Raw genomic sequence first — 21,354 nt, forward strand, 5'->3', positions numbered from 1 at the left:
TTTGATAAAATGACGTTGCATCATCGTTTAGATGACGCATTGTCATGGAGGACAATCAGAAGACTTGAGGCAGCGAGGTGTCCAGAAAAGTGGTGTACTGTACATGTTGGGAAACAGGAATCATTATCAGAAGAGCACAACAAGATCGACCAAGATCAACGACCTCTCATGAAGACGGTCAACTAATTTTATTATCCTGCGCCTTAGAGAGATGACAGCCAGACAGCTCTCTCGTGAGCTCGCTGCTTGCATTGAACATCGATATCGAGGCAAACTGTAAAGACGGATAGCAGTAAAGGACTTTATGCCAGAAGACTAGCGATGTGACCCCTCTCAGCCCTTTCCACAAGATGATCCCCCTCTTTCTTGGTGCTGTGACACAGAACTAGTATGCCCTTGTTATGTTCTCCGATGGGTCGAGATACAGTTAGCAAACTGATTATCGACTCGTTAACATCTAAAGAGAGTGAAACATTTTATCAACCCATAAATATCAGAGAAAACGACCGCTATGGTGGAGATGATGTCCTAGTGTGGAAAGACATCATATTGAATGGCCGCACGCCCCTGTACGTCTTCAAGGAAAGAACTTTAACCTCACAGTGCTCTAGAGATGAGATGTATGAGCTATATGTGAGGCTTTTTCGATGTGCCATCGGTCCCAGTTTATTTTTATGAACGACAACGCTAGGCCACACAGCTCAGATGATTACAGATTTCCTTGAAGAGGATATTCGCAGAATGACGTGATCTCTGGACCTAGACTCAATTGATCCTATCTGCGATCCTGCTCCGGAGAGGGTCATTGCACCATGACAGCTCCCTTCGGGATTCGCCTTGAGCTAAAATCCGCTCTTGTGGAGGACTAGGGTTTATTATTGATACAATGGACAGTAGGTAGCCATGATAGCCATGAGCCATTGTAGGTGTTATATAGATGTCAGGAGTGATCACATTCCCTATTAGCTTCTGTTTTGGGGGATCTAATACCTCATGTTTTAGGTATTCTTAGGTAATGTCATATCTCTAAAAATGAATTTTTTTTTATTTTATACGACTAATTCATGGTATAAAGTATCCATGTACAAAATTTCGCTCCGATTCACCAAATACTTTTCCAGATATCCTATCATTTGTGTTTATTGTCTTAATTTTGGACACCACTGTATTTAAGTACACTTATATAATTAAATTATGATTTATTAGCAATTTATTATGATAAAAGTATATACATAAATTATATTATTTTAGAAGGAATATATTTAAATCAAAAAAGGATATCTCGCCATGTAATCGATATTGATGATATATGTAAAACGTGATTTAAAAATGCACAGTAACTCATAACTATTTTTTTACTGCTAATTAAAATAACAAATAGTAGACTTTACAAATATTATTGAATAAATTTCTGTCAAAATATTTAATCTGTTATAGTTAAGCTTGATTTACATTTTATCATTTACAGTTCCGTTCTGCAGGATTTTAGGTTAATACCGTAACTTGTAAAAGTAAACAATATAATAATATAAAATAAATACAACGTAATTATAATTCTTGCATTAAATTAAAAAATGTTTTTCTAAGGTTAATTTAAAATAATTGTTAAAGTAAATGAAGTGTTAATTATCGCAATCAATAATAGGTTGAATGATTTTTAGTTTAATTTTTATAGTATAGTAGATTTGTTTTAATTTATAAAGATAAAAAAAGTAGTGCATTTTATTTTATTTTTATATGTATTTTTTCGCTTATTTTTTCTTTTGTTATATAGGTGAATGGTAATCTATCTCTCTGAGAGCTCTCTACGTATGAATTAAAACAAACTAATTAAATATAAATCAGTTTACGTCATATCCACTTTAGTGTCTTGAATAAACAAATCTGCAGGAGCAATCGTTAGATTGAATTGTATTAAATCAATACGGCACTTTAAATTAAACTAATATAAAGAATATGAATGTAAGATTCAGAAGTGAAAATTACAATTACTTTTTTATGAATATTTGCTTAAAAAATTAATTTTTCTTTGTAACTAGTATTCATTCTTCTAAAATATAGTTAAAATCTGTATTTATAAAAGTAACTAATGGAATAATGATTCGCCTAAGTGATTTTTATGAATTTTTTCAAACCTAAAATAATTGACGCGTTATTTTCATTATTAAACAGTTTTTGTATCAATATTTTTTGCAATAATTTAGCAGGAAGTAGAAAAATAAACGAGACAGTTTCTTCCAATTAAGTTAAATTATTCAGTTTATTCGAAACAACTTTTTCTTTATTAACGTAGCCGGATATACCCACATTGCAGTTATTCAATAAGAGAAGTCCATATATATATATTATACAGACGAAGTTGTTTGATTAAATAGTTTATAGTATCAACTTATTTCAAAATATACAAATAATAATAATTGTTGAATAACTGTATGACAAATTATTATTTTAAGAAATTTAGAAATGTAATTTTTAAAGCCCAAAATTTTGATTTTGTGTTTAAGACGAAAGACAGGCTATCTATTTTCTTAAGATGTGATGTGATTCAACCACCTGCCGTTCTGATGTGAGTTTTCCCTTTGGTATTTAATTCTAGACAGATGTTTTATATCTATGGGTCATAGAATGGCTGTTAGTAAGTCCCCAAACTACGTACAGTACTTGTACTGTATTGCACATTAAGATATTATAGTCGACTACTGCGAAAATATTTTTAATCATTAAAGCGTGTTATAAATAGAACATTTTAAATTATTTTAAAGTTTTAAATAAGATAACTTTTGTTATAAAACTTTTGATTAATTTCAACACGTTAAAGTCAATTATTAAATTGTAACGCAAACGAAATTTCAATTAATTCTTTTAAGATGACTTTTAACCTTTTCGTAATAACCTTTTCATGCTGATTATTAATTATTTATGTTTATATTTAATAGATGTTGATCGATATTAAACAAGAATCGTATGTCAACAAGATGAAAGATTGTCTGTGCTACACTCCGTACAGGTTAGGTAGGTTAGCTAAAAATAGTAACAGACATTTTGTATCTTGCCACATCTTGAAGAAATTGCGCAAAAACATTGATAACATAAAAAGAGATGCATGTTGCATGGAATCAGAGTGACAGATACATTCATATCTCTTAATTTTATGATTTTTCTATTGTTGAACGAATGAAGTAATATGAGTTAATATATAATAAGCCATCTCAGAATTTGACTAAACAATTGTGATAAGGTTGAGATAATAATAATTTAATTTAGTTTATTTTAATAATATAAGTGCAAATATATATTAACATTAAAGCCTGAGGTACGGTCACGATCCATATATAAATTATAGAATACAGGTATGCCTTTGAATGAAGATAATGCAATTTCTAACTATAAATTTTAATAGTCGAAATTGGAATTTAATTTAATCTATCAATTTTCCACCATCAATTAACTTGTGTAAATCCATTGGTCTGCAGTAAATTAAGAAATTCGAAATTTATAAATTAAATAGAAACGTAAACTTTTTAATTAAATTGAAATTTCGTTAACGAATAAAAAAAAAGAAAGAAATTATTTGTTGAATATTTTAAACGTCATTTTACTAAGTTCTTATTTATCAAATTAGAAAATTGACTGTTGCTGAAAACACATTCTATTTACAAGGATCCTATTGTATTATCTATCGTTCGATATTTGTTTAATTCTAGGATGTTTATTCATTGCCGACTAATATTTATCAAGGCAGTTACTACCTCTTTATTATTGTACTTTAATGCATATGAGAAAGAGTGGGATGTATAATGATGTGCTAATTAATACAGATATGTATTGCTTATTTTGCACTAGCATTATACAATAACACTGTATAATTTAAGTAGCTGAAATATAATTATTTAAAAAGAATTATTATAGGTATAATGCAAATCTAATATTATAATTTAATTATGAAAAAGCCAATCCTTGCAAAAAAAAAAAAATTATTGTTATCATTATTTTAAGCTTCAGATTTAGAAAATTCGCCGAAATGTAAACTTGAGATAATTTTGAAATGTTTTCTCAATAGTATAATTAAAATTATACTGTTGAGAAAATATTAACATTGTGCTAATAAGATTAAAATATATATAGTGATATAACCGTAATAATAATATAGCAGATAATTATACCATTCTTAATATATGCATACTAAACTTTTAATATTCATTTCAGTGGCCCCATATTAAGGTATCAAATCGTGCAACGCTTAATAAGGTGTTTGATTAGCAACTTAATGTAAATATTTACTTGAAAATCGTTAAATTGTTTAACGCGACATATTAGATAATAATAATAATGATGATCGAAATTTTAATTCCGAAATTATATCTTTATCGTTATAATTTGGAGAGATTCTGAAGTCCATAACGTATTCCGGTAGTTTAGATAATTGATTTTACACCATTTCTAAATTTATTAATCATATGCCTGACAGAACATGACAATGGAATAAATTAGTATTCATCAAAATAGCTTAATTGTTCTAATGTAATTGGATGAATTAGTAAATTAATATTTAGTAATATTAAAGATTCTTTTATAGAAATAATATATCTCATAGGGAGCTTGATAATTTCAATTTATGTTTCAATATTAAGTGCAAATTGCGGCCCTCTCCTCTTTAAAACAATAGCGTAACAGAGCATGGTTTATGTCTTTTAATTTTGTTTAATTCATCTTATACTAGGATTTGCAGAACATTGACCTTATTAACTATAAATTTTCCTATAATAACTTCTTGTTCAACAGGATATTAGTTGTAGTTACAAATCATTCGTGTATTTACTCGAAGGCTTTCGATACTTTGAAGAATAATTATAATTTTAAAGCATAATCTATTAAAATAAGATCGCTCAAGATAATTAATTGCCCTATTCTATCAAATGACATTAAAATTAATTAAATTTTATTTTATGAAACTCAAATGATTTAGAGAAGAGTTGTAATGGTTTTTTTATAGTTTGTATTCTGTATATAAGAATAAAAAATAATAATATAACTCTTCTTTTTTTTCTAATCTATTTTTTAATCTTATTTATTTGATTTAAGGACGATTCGTCGAATATATTGTAGAAAAAGCAAATTTTATAAAAATCACTTTCCTGAGAGAATATGTATTTAATGAGAATTTTGATGGATGTTGATAGAAACTGAAGGTGAGTCCATTGAAAATTTCTTAATTTTTTTTACCAAAAAAGAACTATTTTCTAAAGACTTCCCATTGATCGTCATTATCATTAAAAAAATAATAATAATACTTTTACTTAATAAAATTCTATTGTGAATTTTACATGCTTATGCATTCGATTAAGCTATATATATATATATATTCTATGAAACAGCTAATTTACTATAAAATTAAATTAAAATAATGATTAATAAAAATATACATTTTATAATTAAATAATATATTTATTCGATTTGTGTCGCCATCTATTGGAAACGTGTTTAATATAAAAAATTAACATATTTAATTAAGTATTTTTTAAATTTAATTAATTAATTAATTAAAATCTCTACCATATAATCTGATTAAATAATCGATAAGAGTCTTTTCTCTAGTTCGTATATGGTAGAATCAGAGTGCATTAATATGTAAAATTTATTTATTTAGTTTAATCTGTAAGAATTTGTGAAATTTGAAAGAAAAAAAAAATTAAATTTAACCCCCTTTTACATTCACTTGCATAAAATTAACAATGTCGAGAAGATTTGACATAAAAAATCCTAATTTCCACAACAATAAGTATAATTTAACCCAAGAATTTCATTCTCGTTCCAACAAAGAACTCCATTTTTCAATTCGCTTCGGGAAATGGAAAAAATATACCTTTATACTAACACCGCCTCATACACTTATATAAATCCTACCACGCACAAATTTGCGCAGAGATATAGGTTACATATACATAAACATACATACATTTATATGCAATAAAAAATATGATATATTACATATCTATCAACACACAGTGTTAAATTATGCATGCATAACTAACCTTACACATAATTATAACAGAATACATACGCTGTGTTTATATATTTGCAGGTGATGTACGGCTTGATTTTTTTTCTCAATTTGTAAGGAACACATTTTGTAATTTCTGTAATTTATCAAGTTTTTTTCCCATTCAGCAAACCGATGATAACCAATTGGAAGCGGTGTGGCAACACTGAAAGTTTGCTAGATCTGTCGCAAGAGAGAAACGATGGTGACACAAGCAGACGGCATCCAGACTAGATAGAGATACCATCAGATACAGTTCGTTCCTCTAACGATAGAATGAGGACGGAGAAACTGATACGGATCAACTGCGGATGCGTTGCAAGAGAATAAAGGAAAACATAAACAGGTAATAACTTCCACGTCTTACAGGTGGTTTTTTTGTATCACTCTATCTTTACCATACTCCAATATCCGCATGCATTCTTCAACAAGTGGTTTCTATCAAATAGCGACTTTAGTTTAGAAATAATTTATTTTACTCTTTTTTTTCTTATAAATGGAAATGTTTACAAATCTTCAGAATAATATCTTGCGCCCAGTCGACGCCAACTGGGTTACATTGATGTATTGTTCTTCTCATCGACCTGTTGGTATGATCAGCTTCTGAATACAGATCTTTCTTTATGGCTTACGAATCTCTTCAATTTATAAAGATTGAAAAAAATAATCTTACCGAAAAGTTTATAGATTTTAGAATATAGATTTTAATTCTTTATTAAACGTTATTTTATTATTAGTTTATCTTTCTCGATTAGTTGCTTATTAAAATTATAATTAACAATTATAATAATATGTAACACGGGTAATCATATTAATATCTAACACAGGTTATCGTAAACGTTAACATTTATCAATAACTTATAACAGAATCTTGACAACTGCTCGAAATCTTTGTAGGTAGCATTGACAGATGATATATCTCCAGAAGCGATTCTTCATCACCTGTGTTCAGGAAAGATTATTCTATTATATCTGCTTCTCCGATTCCTCTTGTAACCATTTCTAATAAGATAAAATTAAACATTTAATTGAATAACTACTGCAAAGTTTCGACTTAATATTAAATATCGAGTATGGTTTATATATATATATCGTTAAATTTCACTTAAATTTTAGAATATTTTTTCTCTTTGTTTCCTTTTTTTTTTTAAATTAACGATTGGCTAGTTTGGCCACCTGGAAAAATTCGATTCTAATAGAGTATCTTCAATGAGCACAACTCAGTTTGCAAACAAGATGGCTTCGTGAGGTGCAGTATAAACGAATACGTTCATCAAAGTAATTTTACGCCTCGGCGATTGAACCTTAAGACAAATAAAGCTAAGGATTACAAAAGGTAGTTAAGGTAGTATCTGTGTAATGAAGACTTGGTTGTTGACTGCCATCCTGCATATATTAAATTTCTTGTTATTTTTTTATTTTATTTTATTTTTTATTTTTTCTGTTTGTTGTTGTTTTCTCATTCTCTCTTAGTAAATTTAATTTATTATTTTTTAATATATTGCAATAAATTATAAGGTATTTTTTCTTCTAATTTCTGCATTTAAAAAAGCTCTCCTAGTACAAACAATATTAAAGAATTAATTAATTTAAAATGTAAATATTTATAGTTTATATATATATATATATAATGATTTGATAGATAATTAGCAATATTAATGCAATTATTTAATTTAGTTTCTGCCTGGTGACTTAATTAAGATTCTCAAAAAAATGGTTATAAATTAATATTCTTTTGTTTTGTTTGCTTTTCGCATTTTTAAACTTACAACAGCATTAATCTTAATTATACTATTCTGTGAATTTTAATCAGGGATAATGGAAAGAGCGTAAATTTTAATATAAAACGAAAAAAAATTGTTGGCAAAAGTTTAATTGTTTAAGTTCATATAGATAATAAACACGTTTATTCGGGGTTCATCAACAGACATATGATTATTAGTAAGATAGAATCAATAATCAGATGGAAACGTTTGCACTTGTGTCAACATCTCCTCCGAAAACCGGTAATTTAATAAGAAAGCAATCAATACTTCTTAACTTGTCCATCAAAATATACCATTCAACTCCACTTAAACAAATAGAAACTTAAAAGAGTTGGAAAGCTTCAAGTGTTTAATCATTATATTCTTAAATTGAAATATAAATAAAAATCGCTTCACTCTGATTAAAAATGCATTTGTGATCAGGTTAAGCAAGGATAAATCGATATTTCGAAAAGGTATAAATCGATCTACCTCTGAAATTTTTGTCTACCTTTCAGTTATATAATCAAATCTTTCATGTTACGGAGATATCGACAGCATGGAAATTGCAGCTTGACCGATAACAATAGACCCCCCTGTGGACAAGTATCGTTAGCTTTTGTTAATAAGAATCCGATCATTCATACAATAAATAACACAATGTTGCTTAATTTCGGATCGAATAATTTACGCTTATTATTTTAGTCATGCTTTGTTTGTCAAGGAAGGTATTGAATAGGTGTAAGGTTCATTTTATGGCAGAAGTAATTAATTCTATAGCTCCTGGTTGATTTTAAGCTTGGAGTAATCTTTCTGTAAATTTTAACACGTTTTCCACTGTAGAAATATCTAATATTTGTGTTGCAGAGTATTAAATTCGCTTTTCATTTTTCTCTTTCTCCTTGGAATTCATTGTAGAAAAATGTCAAATAGCACAAATTTAATTTCTAAAAATGTTGTCTTTGCAAAGAATTAAATTTACTACCCTAACAAAAATATAAGTTTTTACACTAATTAGTTTTATAAACCTAGCGAGTTCATTACAAGACATGAAAACAAAGTAGAATAAATATAAAATTTATTTTCTATTCATTCCAGAATTAGATTGTATTTTGTAATAGTAGTTCCATATGCATCGCTCTCAGTTTCTCTCATTATATATGTATTTGCATATGAATTTTTAGAATAATTATTTATTAATTCCTCCCTCACGTTGTTAAATAAATGTAATTTGCATATAAGCTAACGTTAACTAAATCTTAAGTAGTAATATTATGTACTTGCTAAAGTTTTAAAATAACTAAATATTTTTATTCTTTAATTACACACGTTTTAATATTTATGACAGCGATACTATATTCTCTTCTTTAAAATTTATTTTAAAAACTATACAGTTTTGAATATATGTATCTTATATAAAATCAAGTTTTATAATAATTCGTAACGATCTTTCTTTTGTAAAATATTAAATTTTAATTTAGTTTTATACACGTATGAGCAATAAGGCATTTTCTTATAAGAATTTGTTCTTATTGGAAAATTCGCTATGTCAAAGTAACTCTTTATGAATGAAATCTCCAATAAAAAATTTATAAAGTTGGATTTTTTCCCTCCAACTAATTTACATTTTTATCGCGTTCGACTTAAATTAAATGAAAACTAGTCATTTTCTTTTTGAAATTTCTGAGAAAATTATTTCACTTTTCCAAAGTAAAAATGAATATTTCTATTTTATTTTTCGAAAATTAAATCGAAAATTAAATTTTCAATATATTATTCATTATATTCTATAAAGTAATAAAGTAGTTCATATTAAGAAAAGTTTGAATTAAATTCTTTTTCTTTAAAAAAAAAAAAATTTATTTTAAATTATAAAGTTTTTGCTTTAATTTCTATCGTTTCTTATAATCAAATAATGATAAACATCTTAATATCTAATCAATTAATTTAAAGTCATTTTAATAAAATTTAATTAAAATTAATATTTTATGCATTGTAAATTAAATATATGTAATTATATATTTATAAATTTAAAACAATTTCCTATCTGATTAACGTTATCATCAGTTTTATGTAATTATGTAATAAATTATAAATTCACATGGCTCATATATATCTGTTAGATCAGTAGCGTATTCAAGTATCACATAAGGGAATACGGATGTAGGTCTGTACGTAAATTTTATAGGTAAATTAGAAATACTTATGCAATTTTTTATATATATTATATATAGTGTGTGTGTATGAAAATATATTTTAGAAAGCAGATTTTTCTATTTTTGACATAGTTAATGACTTAATTTTTTATTAGTGGAGTATATTCCTTCTCTGTCCCTCGAATATGTCTGTGTTTGTCAAGACCATAGGCTTATTATATTAGAATATACATTTTAGAAATGCTTTCAGTTCTCTAGTTTTCTTTATAAAAGTATAGTGGAAAGAAAATTGTCCATATTGTCTCCCCAAACCAGATTTTTAAGGAGAGAACTTTAAAATGATGTTATATCGAAAAAATATAAGCATTTCAATATTTCAAAAGTCTTTTATAAATAAGATAAAATGTTCCTTTACTAAAACTAACATCTTTTAAAAAATTCGCACTTTACAAAGCAGAAAAATATGTATAAATTTTAAAGAAGAATGCACTTTTTTCTTAAAAATCCTTTTTAATTTAATGTAATTTTGTTATTTATAATAAAGATAACAACAATTTAATTTTATATAAATATAAAAATGTGTACATTAAATTATTGTTTGTAGTTTCTTTTTTTTTAAATGAATAAAACAAATATATTAATATATATGTACAGTACATAGCCTATAGGAATATTTAATAATAATAAAAAAATAATAATAAGATTTATAAGATTACAAATTTTTTTATGTTGTTCGTCAATTTAGAATATAAATTACTTTTAAAGAAGATTATCTAATTTCTAAATTAAACAAAAAAAAATTGTATGCTACGTTTTTTTCTTCTTTTTTATTTTTAATTTTATGTTTGTAAAAATAATATTTATTTTTTTAACTTTTTAAAATAAACATTTACTCATTTTTTAGTATTATTATTTAGTTTATTTTTATTGATTTTTCACTTTATTAATTACATTTGTTTACAAACTTGAAATAAATGGATTTAAGTTTTATTCGGTAAAATTTTTAATTATAAAAAAGTCATAATTTTCGCTTCTTAAATTTTGTTATAACAAAATATTTAAATTGGGAATGTTTTTAAATATTTTTTAAAGTTATTTTTATTCTCAATTTTGTTTAATAATTTTAAATAAAGTCTGTTTTAATTAACTTTAAGGAATATTCTCTAAAATAGTGTTCCTTAAAGATTTTTTTACAGTGTTAATGTCGATAATGGTAAATAATATTTTTTAAATTCTTTACATATTTTTTTAAATCAATGTTCCTCAATTATTTTTTAAAGTTGTTTTAAGGAATATTCTAAAAAAATAATCCTTAAAATAACGTTTATGGTTCTATGAACAATAAACGTTATTTTAAGGATTATTTTTTTAGGTATATAAATCATTAAATTTATTCTAAAGAATTCTTATAGTAAAAAAAATGTATTCTTAAATTTGAATATAGATAAGATAAATAGAGCACTTTATCTACTTTTAGTAGCATTTTTTAAACATATTTTAGCCTCTAAAATTTATGAATATTTTTTTTATTCTTGACGTTTTATATAATGTATATACATATATAAAAAACACGAAGTTTATTCTAATTCAAATTTTCCTTCGTAATTAAAAACATCAATAAAAATCTTTTCATGTAGTCTATTGATATTTTTCTTTCCTTTTCTATGAAGTATACCTATTTGAAAAATCAAACGTAAAGATTAAATATTCTTTTAAGAATTAAACCTTTTATTTGCTTAATGCCTTTCTTCCATTGTAGAATGAAGACACGTGTATTTATTCATCTGCATTTGCTTTATAGATTAAATAAAGATCTCTTCTCTGAGTAGAATGACGTCAGAAAGAAGTGAAAGTATTGGATGTTCACTTTTCTTAAAAGATCCCTTCGGAATTCTACTTGCACTTAACTATTTTATTGAAAACAATTTAAAGTCACCTCCTTTACATAATCCTGTAAATTATAGATATATATTAATATTATATTACGTTAAAAGAACATATAAGCAATTAATATAGCCCATGTAAACAAATAAAACTCCTACAAAACATTTTATGATTTTAGTAAGTAGTTTTTGCTTCTGCTATTGATCTGTGGTAAAATGTCTATACTGTAGCTCAGTCATTAGCGGGGTTCTGATAGAGGGAAGAAAATAAAAAATCAATTATTTAATACATAAAAACGCATTCTGCTGAATCTTTTCACAAAATAATGGATTTATAAAAAATTAAATTTAATTTTCGATGCTTAAACAACATTAAAATTTAAACCAATCATATACCAACAATCTAACAATAATTTGTATTGATAGAACAAGTTAATAACTGTAGAATTAAATAAGCTAGTGGTCACATTAGCACTTCTACATTAGTTTCTTTGCTATTATTCTCCAGACACAATGGAAGAAAGGAAATTAAACGTTGATTGTAAGAAAAGCTTTTAATGTAAGTGAATGGAAGAAAGTTACTTCTAATTTTGTCTTGATAGATCATAAGAATAAACTAAAATCAGTATAGAATTTGGAATCATTCACTGTATTATTTAGTACTGCTAGTCACGTCAATAGTTAGACTACATATAAATTACACTGAAATTACTTGATTTTTAAATGATAACTTATCTTTATTGAATAATTTACTTGATTTTAGATTAGAAATTAACTGCTGTAAACATTCGGTATACAAATATACATATTATGCATANGAAGTTCGCATAAAACTTGTAAAATAGTCATTTTTCTTTAAAATTGCAATGTAAACTTATTTTAAAAACTATCACGTCATTTAAATTTTTTTTTTCATTTTGTAATATACTAAGAAATATTAAACCGTAGCATAAGTCAAAATCGAGATTGACTATACTTTTTTTTTACCATAAAATCAAATTTTCTCCATTCTCTTTGTAAATGTCTAAGCATAATTTATACACTACAAAATGAGCTTCATCCGAGCGCAAAACTTACTCGAGTCACTGCGAGCACACGATCAATCATAAAAGACAGAAAAATCCGATAGTAGAATAGGCATAAAGGGGAAAGAAAAAAAAGATTATACAAAAAGGTTTGAGGTGAAGATAGAAATCCAATCTGTCACGTAATACCTACTACCTATTGAATACTTCTTTCCCTTCAAATTATTCGATTTTTTTTACAAAATTTGATATTTGATGACGTTCAAATTATTTTTTGGTTTAATACATTTTTTAATACTTATTTTATCACACTGGATTTTATATATTTCGGAAATAAACCGAGCATATATTTTTTTAATTTTATGAACATTTTTTTTTATTCTGTTTTATAATTTTTTCCCATAACGACTGTAAATAAATTCGTTAAATTATATTATTTATCATATAATTACACTTCAAAATATGATTTAGATAGATTGCAGGAAATACATATTCAAAATTATGTTAAATGTCGTCGGAATAAATTAATACATTCGAAATCTAAATTGCTAAATTGTAGCTATAATTGTTTTGTAATTTTCAAAAATGTATCTATAATCATTTTTGAAATGTTTAAGTAATGTTATAATTTATCTAAAAAATAATCGAATTTTATAGGTATATTGTTTTTATTATTTTAATATTAATTATCCATTTATTTTGAAAAATTTCTAACTCGATGTACCATCAAACCATTCATATAAGATAACCAAATCGATAAACCGTTTATAATATAGATTGCTAGATTTAGTACCGTAAAAAGGTTAAACCGATTAAATTATTAATATATTTAAGTGCCAGCAAAGAAATTAATAATGAAGTAGAATGCTTTATATTTTATAAATTTATAGACTTAATCTTTAAGTTATATACTAGATTATCTTATTACGCTTATAAACTATTTCTGACCTCATTAACTGAAAGTTATCTGTTGAATAGGCAAGAAGGTATTAGGTGTTAAAGATAGAAACAATATAATTTCTACTGTATTTTCAAAAACAATTATTTTCTATAATTTATAGCAGCGTAAATAAATTCCAGAAAATTCTTTAAAAAAATAAAAAAACTAAAAGGTTAAGTTAAATAATAAATTACTGGAAACGATAGAATTTTGTTTTTCTTTCTTTAAAATACGGTTATAATATATCAGAAAAAAGAAACCAGAATCAAATATTTCTTCTAAAGGAGTTCACTTCTTTATTGCAGGAAATAATGAGCATCAATATACCCAGATTTGGCGGTAGCATTAATGCCAGTTTACCAGGAAATCAGTCTTCCAAGCCATCTTGTCATCCTGCTCAGACGACTGAAGCCGCAATTCTTTTCACTATATCTGTTTTCGGAATGGTAGCAAATTTATTTCTGATGTTGCTAATTATAATTAAACGGCCACTTAGACGGTGTGAGTACATTTAATCTCTTTAAATTTACAAAAATTGTCTTTAAATTCAAATTTATTCGGACATTCTTAATATAATTGATTTATGTTCGTCTAAAACGTGCATTTAAAGTAGTGAATGAATTTAATATATCTGGCAAACACACGTATATATATCTTTTGAAAATTATTTTTGATAAGTGCACTTCATAAATCAAATATTGTGAAAGTTGTTATTGATACCAAGCGAAAAATTTGTTTGAAACCTTTCAGAGGTGGCAGAAAATTATATATATATATACTGTATGTAAAAAAAAAACATATTTTTTTAGAATTTCGCATTAGAAAATCATGCTAACAATTTAAAGAATATATAAAATGATGCAGAATTTTAAACTAGAATATTAAATTGATTTAAAATTATTTAAAGGTGTGAATATATATTAAAATTAAATATTAAATTTTAGAAAATTGTTCAGCTTACGTGGAATTTGATATATGATATTTATATAATATTTTATTTTTAAAGTAAGTTGTTACAAAATTGATATAGGAAATAGTTTTATCATTTTATAAAATTGTTTTTTATTATTATTATTTAATCCGCTTTTATCGATATCGAATCTAGAAAATCTAAAATATTAACGCATTAATAATAAATTAAAGATTAGAAATGAAAATCTAAGTAAATTCTCTTGAAATACATTTGGATTTTACGTCATTAATTTCTCTACAGATATTTATTGAAGGATTCTCTACACTGCGCAAAAGTCTCGAGATACACCTACCTGTTTATGATAGCTAACAACCGACTAATGCTAGTCAAATAGGTAGAAAGATTGAATCTAGTAATAAGATTCAAGTTTAAAGAATTCCAAATCCTTAAAACTAAGAAGAAATTTATTCTATAATCTATTATTTTTGTTTCTCTTCTATTAATCTTAAAATAGGATGCATTTTTTAATTATGTAAGCACGTTAAAATGAATGATATAATGCTATACAAGTAATAATGAATCTTTAATATTATACGGTGTACAGCGCATTAATATTATTTTCATCTTAATATAATTACTTTATGTAGTATTATCGAAGCTGTTTTTATTTGACTGGAAAAATATTCTAGCAAATTTCCGTCATTTTAGATTAGAATGCATTTTCTTTTCCTTTTACATGGACAATTGACATGGAGAATAATTGAAAGTTTATTACGTTAAGCTTTTAAGCTGTAAAGTTGTTTATTCTGTTTATTCCTGAATGAATATAAACTGCTTACTCAATTTTCGATAGGTTTTAGGCATATTTTATAGCAAAAAAATTAAAAATTCTTTTGCTAAAATTCGGTAAATATTCATTTATTAAATATACTAAAGATATTTTATATTTATTTAAATTCTTCTTCGCAAGTATAACATTTAAACTAGTCTCAATATGTAATTTTAATGATGATATTATCTAAATTCTGAAGTTCGCATAAAACTTGTAAAATAGTCATTTTTCTTTAAAATTGCAATGTAAACTTATTTTAAAAACTATCACGTCATTTAAATTTTTTTTTTCATTTTGTAATATACTAAGAAATATTAAACCGTAGCATAAGTCAAAATCGAGATTGACTATACTTTTTTTTTACCATAAAATCAAATTTTCTCCATTCTCTTTGTAAATGTCTAAGCATAATTTATACACTACAAAATGAGCTTCATCCGAGCGCAAAACTTACTCGAGTCACTGCGAGCACACGATCAATCATAAAAGACAGAAAAATCCGATAGTAGAATAGGCATAAAGGGGAAAGAAAAAAAAGATTATACAAAAAGGTTTGAGGTGAAGATAGAAATCCAATCTGTCACGTAATACCTACTACCTATTGAATACTTCTTTCCCTTCAAATTATTCGATTTTTTTTACAAAATTTGATATTTGATGACGTTCAAATTATTTTTTGGTTTAATACATTTTTTAATACTTATTTTATCACACTGGATTTTATATATTTCGGAAATAAACCGAGCATATATTTTTTTAATTTTATGAACATTTTTTTTTATTCTGTTTTATAATTTTTTCCCATAACGACTGTAAATAAATTCGTTAAATTATATTATTTATCATATAATTACACTTCAAAATATGATTTAGATAGATTGCAGGAAATACATATTCAAAATTATGTTAAATGTCGTCGGAATAAATTAATACATTCGAAATCTAAATTGCTAAATTGTAGCTATAATTGTTTTGTAATTTTCAAAAATGTATCTATAATCATTTTTGAAATGTTTAAGTAATGTTATAATTTATCTAAAAAATAATCGAATTTTATAGGTATATTGTTTTTATTATTTTAATATTAATTATCCATTTATTTTGAAAAATTTCTAACTCGATGTAAGAAATTCTACTGTAATGTTGTATTGATTTGTTTTACACTTTTTCTTTGCAGTTGGTCACAAGGATTGCTTTTCCATCAAGGGCTTGTGGACTGTACTCGTGCGAGTCTTCTCTTACCTTTAGGCATTAATGTATTATTTTGTCAACGTCTTCCCAAATGTTCCTATATAGAAACGGCTTTTCTCATTGTCGTAACGGTGTCGACGGTCAATTTATTAACTTCGGTCATAAACGACGCACCGACATTACCCGAGCAAGATGACATTTCTCTGGAGCCACAGTGGAGCGACAATAATCACATAATTTTAAATAATAGACAATGTATCTGTTTCGGACTTTTTATAATCTGGTTTGCGAGTTTGACAATCAATTTGGGTCCAACTTTTCTCAGTGGTACATTATGGAGTGCGCAAGATCCTGACGCCTGTCCCATGGTTTCCGGTTCTGTCAGGCATTACGTATTAAACGTATTGTGGGTCACTGTAAATGTGCTCTGCATAGTTCTCACTGGTATTCATCTTCGTAAACTACACAAAGACCTAAAAGGTTCTAACTTAGACGCCTTGAGAGTTTCGGGTTTGATGGCTACCATGATATCTGTTCACCAAGATCGAGAATACTGTGATTCTCAACCAGTCGGAGGGTATATCGAACGACTCGAACAGGAAGGAATAAGGAGAGTTAAGATGTTCGTCGTGATTTTAGTGGCATATCTGTTGTTCTGGGGCCCTCTTTTTATCGTAATGTTGTTCCAACCTAACATAGATAGCAAATCTTCTTCGTACGAAATAGCCCTTCATGTAGCATTTGTGCACGCTTTTGTCAATCCAACTCTATTATTGGTGCTACATAAAAACTTGAGACAAGCCGCTGCCGAATTGGTTTGCTGTCATTGTTGGGTCCCGTCAGATTTTGGAACTCTGCCTTACGAAATTGAGCCAAACGAAATTAATCGGAATTATATGTGAGTATGTGAACTTTTTCATTTTCTTAAACATACAATATTATGTAAGTATATGTTTTAAATATTTATTTAAAGCAGTAGCCTCTCTCTACGATTTCTCATTTAATTTTGACAATGAATTTTATTCTTACTTGCGTTAAACTTTCTATTTGATAGCCTATGATTAAATTACTCGAGCAATTAAAAAAATAAAGAAAGGAGAAAGAAATTGTTAAAGCTGAACGTATCGATTTCTGCATGTTACCTTTTCATTATGTTGTAATAAAGATCCACATTTAACTTTTATGGTAGATTTCGAAAATGGGTGACTTTCAGAATGTAGATTCGGTAGTTTTTACGTTTATTGATGCAGACAAAGAATTATTCTAAATCATAAAATTTACTGTAATAGATAAAAAGTCGAAAAGAACACTCGTAATGTTTTCAATGAAATATATGACATTATTTTTCAAGAAAAAAATATATACAGTATTTGAAAGCTAGAATATATATCGTTGATTGATAATATAATAAAAATAAATTTTTAACAAGTTCACTTTATATATAAAAACCAGAGAGATAAACATGGTACTGCATGTACTGTACCATAAAAACTTGAAAATTCGCTTTCTGTATCTTCAAGGTCTCGAAGTTTAGAAAGCATTAACGTAATTATGTTAGGATTTTCGTTCGGGGAGAAATTCAATGGTTTGAAATCAATAAAAATAAATAGTCTAAGTCCAACAGTTGTGTTAAATATTTAAGTTTCATCCCTCGAAGGTAAGAAGACTTAAGTCTCTAGACTAACGCAATTTTCTTGTTGTTTTAACTCGTCAACATCTGAGTTTACTTAGAAACATTCGAGAGAATTTAATAGTACTTTTATATCCAAATTTATGTTTTAGATAATTTATGTTTACTCGAAATCAATAGAAAATTGTTCAAATGTTTGCATTTGCTTAAAAGCGAGTGCACTTAAAAGATCTGCATTATGTTCATTAACAGAATTTGGAAACTTTAGTTTCTTCAGAATAAACGTCGATAATAAATCTTTCAAATTAAAAAATTCGTTTTGCATTATTAAGGTGGATAACCACCAACCACTTAATCCTTAATAGATGTCAGTTAGTATATTATTATCTGCACATTGTTTAATAATTGAAAATCGATATTTTTTAATCTGAAGACAACAGGAGAGTAACGGTTAGTGAAGAATCTCTATCAGTTTACTTTATAAATTCTATAAATAACAAAATAGCCTTTATCTTTAATAATTGAATCATCTTTTGCAAAAGCGGTTGAAAATTACCAGCAATACTGCTTTGTTAATTGAATCAAGCAAGTAATAACTAAATTATTGATAAGGAAAGAGCAAAAGACAGATAATGAACTGCTTTCCATTCAGTTTATCCTATTCCAATACATTTCATAAGTGTAATTAATAACATAAAACCTGGATTTTTATCAGAAATTAAAATTTTATTCATCATTTTCTATACTTTCTTCCTTATTAACGGCGGCCATTAAATTTCGATATATTCTGTACATCCTGATTATAAATTTACAAATTGAATCTCGGCTCTTCTATTCAGAAGTTAAGAAGAAAAACAAAGAAAAATTATTATTTTTTTTATCTTTTAAGGATTGTAGGAGAGAGAGGATTCAGTTCAGCACTCCGAGAAACAGATGATGAATAGTAGGTAATAAAATGAACGTAAACATAAAATAAAGTACTATTTTTACGATCTTAATGGATCAGAGGTGTATAGTGTGGGCCACGCTACGTTCTAATGAACAACATAAAGCTACAGATTTCATTTTTATAAAACAAATAATTTGTCCATCTCGAGTTGGAAGCTCTGTTAGTTGCAGGGGTTATCATAAAACTATATTTAAACAGTGACAGATTTTGTTTGTAGATAATGAACGTTCAGGTATAATAATTCAGTTGTTTAAATTTTATTTATTTTCTACTCGAGTATTTTCTACTTTATAATTATTACATTTATTTTCTTTGCTATGCATTTAATTTTAATTGGATTTTTTAATATTATTTTAGAATACTGTTAAGATTATTTTATATTTCTCTTCTACAATAATAAGAGAGAGAAAACAGTTTTATTCATTATTCTAGTTTAATAACATACAAAATTCTACTATAATAATCATCATATTCATTTATTAAAATTCAATTAAAATCTTTAATATGAGATTTATTGATATTTTAATAAATTTATTAACATCTTTATTAGGTTTTTTACCTTAGAAATCGATTTTAAAATAATAAATTTTTAAAAAATTGATACTTAGTTTGAATTTTTAAATGCGTTTAAATGTTTTTAGATTGGGAAATTTGATTAACTTTAAATTTAAAGCAAATAAATATATTTCCAGTTTTGTTTACTTTGAAATAAATAAATAACATTCACATATATTAAATACTGGGAAGAATAAATTATTAAGAAAACAAGTTCATGTTTTATCTATTTCTTCACATGAAAATAAATAATAAATTATTACTTTCCTTGTGTAATCTCTCCGTAGGAAATGAAAGATTTCTAATAAATTGCTGTATTTCTTCCTTTTTCACTCTCAATAAGAACTTTTCTAACTTTGAGAAAAGGGATATAACAGTCGAAATCGTCTTACATTTTTAACCGTTTGCAATCGGCCAGATTTTTTCTTCCTCTGGCATTAAAAATAATAGGTAACTAACTTTATCATTTAATTTAATAAAAATCGCTTATTTCGCATTATATAATTATATTATGTATAACTTAAAATCAATTAATTTAATGTAAAAAAGTCATTAAAATTTTTAAAATTTAATATTGTTTTTAGCTTTTATGGCTATGTGATTTAGAATTTATAACATTTATGATTGTAAATAAAAAATATTTAGGCTTATTTTAAATTTATAACTTAAAATTTTTAGAAATTTATGACAGAATTCATTTATATGTTAGTTTACACGAACATATACAGTACATTTTTTAAATTAATTAATTAAAATTAAGCGTAGAACTATAATTTTGGCTTAGAAATAGAAAAAACAGTACAGAGGTTAAAAAATTATACTTTTTTATGTTAAAAACTGCATTCACTAAAATGTAAAATTTGTAAAGACATAAATCAGATGGCATAAAATGTATTTTTAGTATAAAATTTTAGGAAAAAGCTGTACTAATGTAAATGTTATGTGTAATAATTGTCACATATCCAAAAAAACATTATTTGTATTTGGATTTTTATTAACGTATCAGATATTAATTGCTTAATTAAAATATATAATGCTATTATGAGAACAGCAAATTGATTTTTTTAAGTCCTTTTATCTAATTTTAGATTTAGTTTAAAGATTATAATCCATTGCCATTAATTGAATTGGAGTATTTCATGAATATTCATCTCTTTAATTCAATTTTCTCTTTTAATATTTTTATTCAAAGCTCGGAGGAATGTTATATAAATCTGTGTAAAGATGAAATTTAGCAGGGATTGAAATTGTTACGTAATGTCCTTCGTCACTAATGATATATTTATTCATACCGAAGAGTAAGTATATCATTGGTTGGAAATTGTAACACATAACACGATTCAACGTTTAGGAACTGAAAAAAAATGATCAATTTATGCAAACGAAATTATAATTAAAATTTAAATTAATGTAAGTTTATTACTGTAAGTAATTTTAAGATGATGTTAAAGTAAAACGTGAGTTACCTTTGGCCAAATTTTAATCAATTACTTTA

General features: G+C 25.8%; 1 protein-coding gene across 1 annotated transcript; it reads left to right on the forward strand.

Annotated features, from left to right (window-relative positions):
- Positions 1-2,994: 2,994 nt before the first annotated feature.
- Positions 2,995-19,570, forward strand: LOC111620343. Its single transcript, XM_023362257.1, has 6 exons — positions 2,995-3,012; positions 5,083-5,189; positions 6,169-6,386; positions 14,095-14,288; positions 16,712-17,623; positions 19,245-19,570. The coding sequence occupies exons 4-6, from the start codon at positions 14,101-14,103 to the stop codon at positions 19,297-19,299; spliced, it is 1,155 nt and encodes a 384-aa protein (XP_023218025.1). The 5' UTR covers positions 2,995-3,012; positions 5,083-5,189; positions 6,169-6,386; positions 14,095-14,100; the 3' UTR covers positions 19,300-19,570.
- The last annotated feature ends 1,784 nt before the right edge of the window (positions 19,571-21,354 follow it).

This window comes from Centruroides sculpturatus, unplaced genomic scaffold (assembly GCF_000671375.1).
Source record: "Centruroides sculpturatus isolate CEXI.00-Female unplaced genomic scaffold, Cexi_2.0 scaffold32, whole genome shotgun sequence".
Taxonomy (NCBI): Eukaryota; Metazoa; Arthropoda; class Arachnida; order Scorpiones; family Buthidae; genus Centruroides; species Centruroides sculpturatus.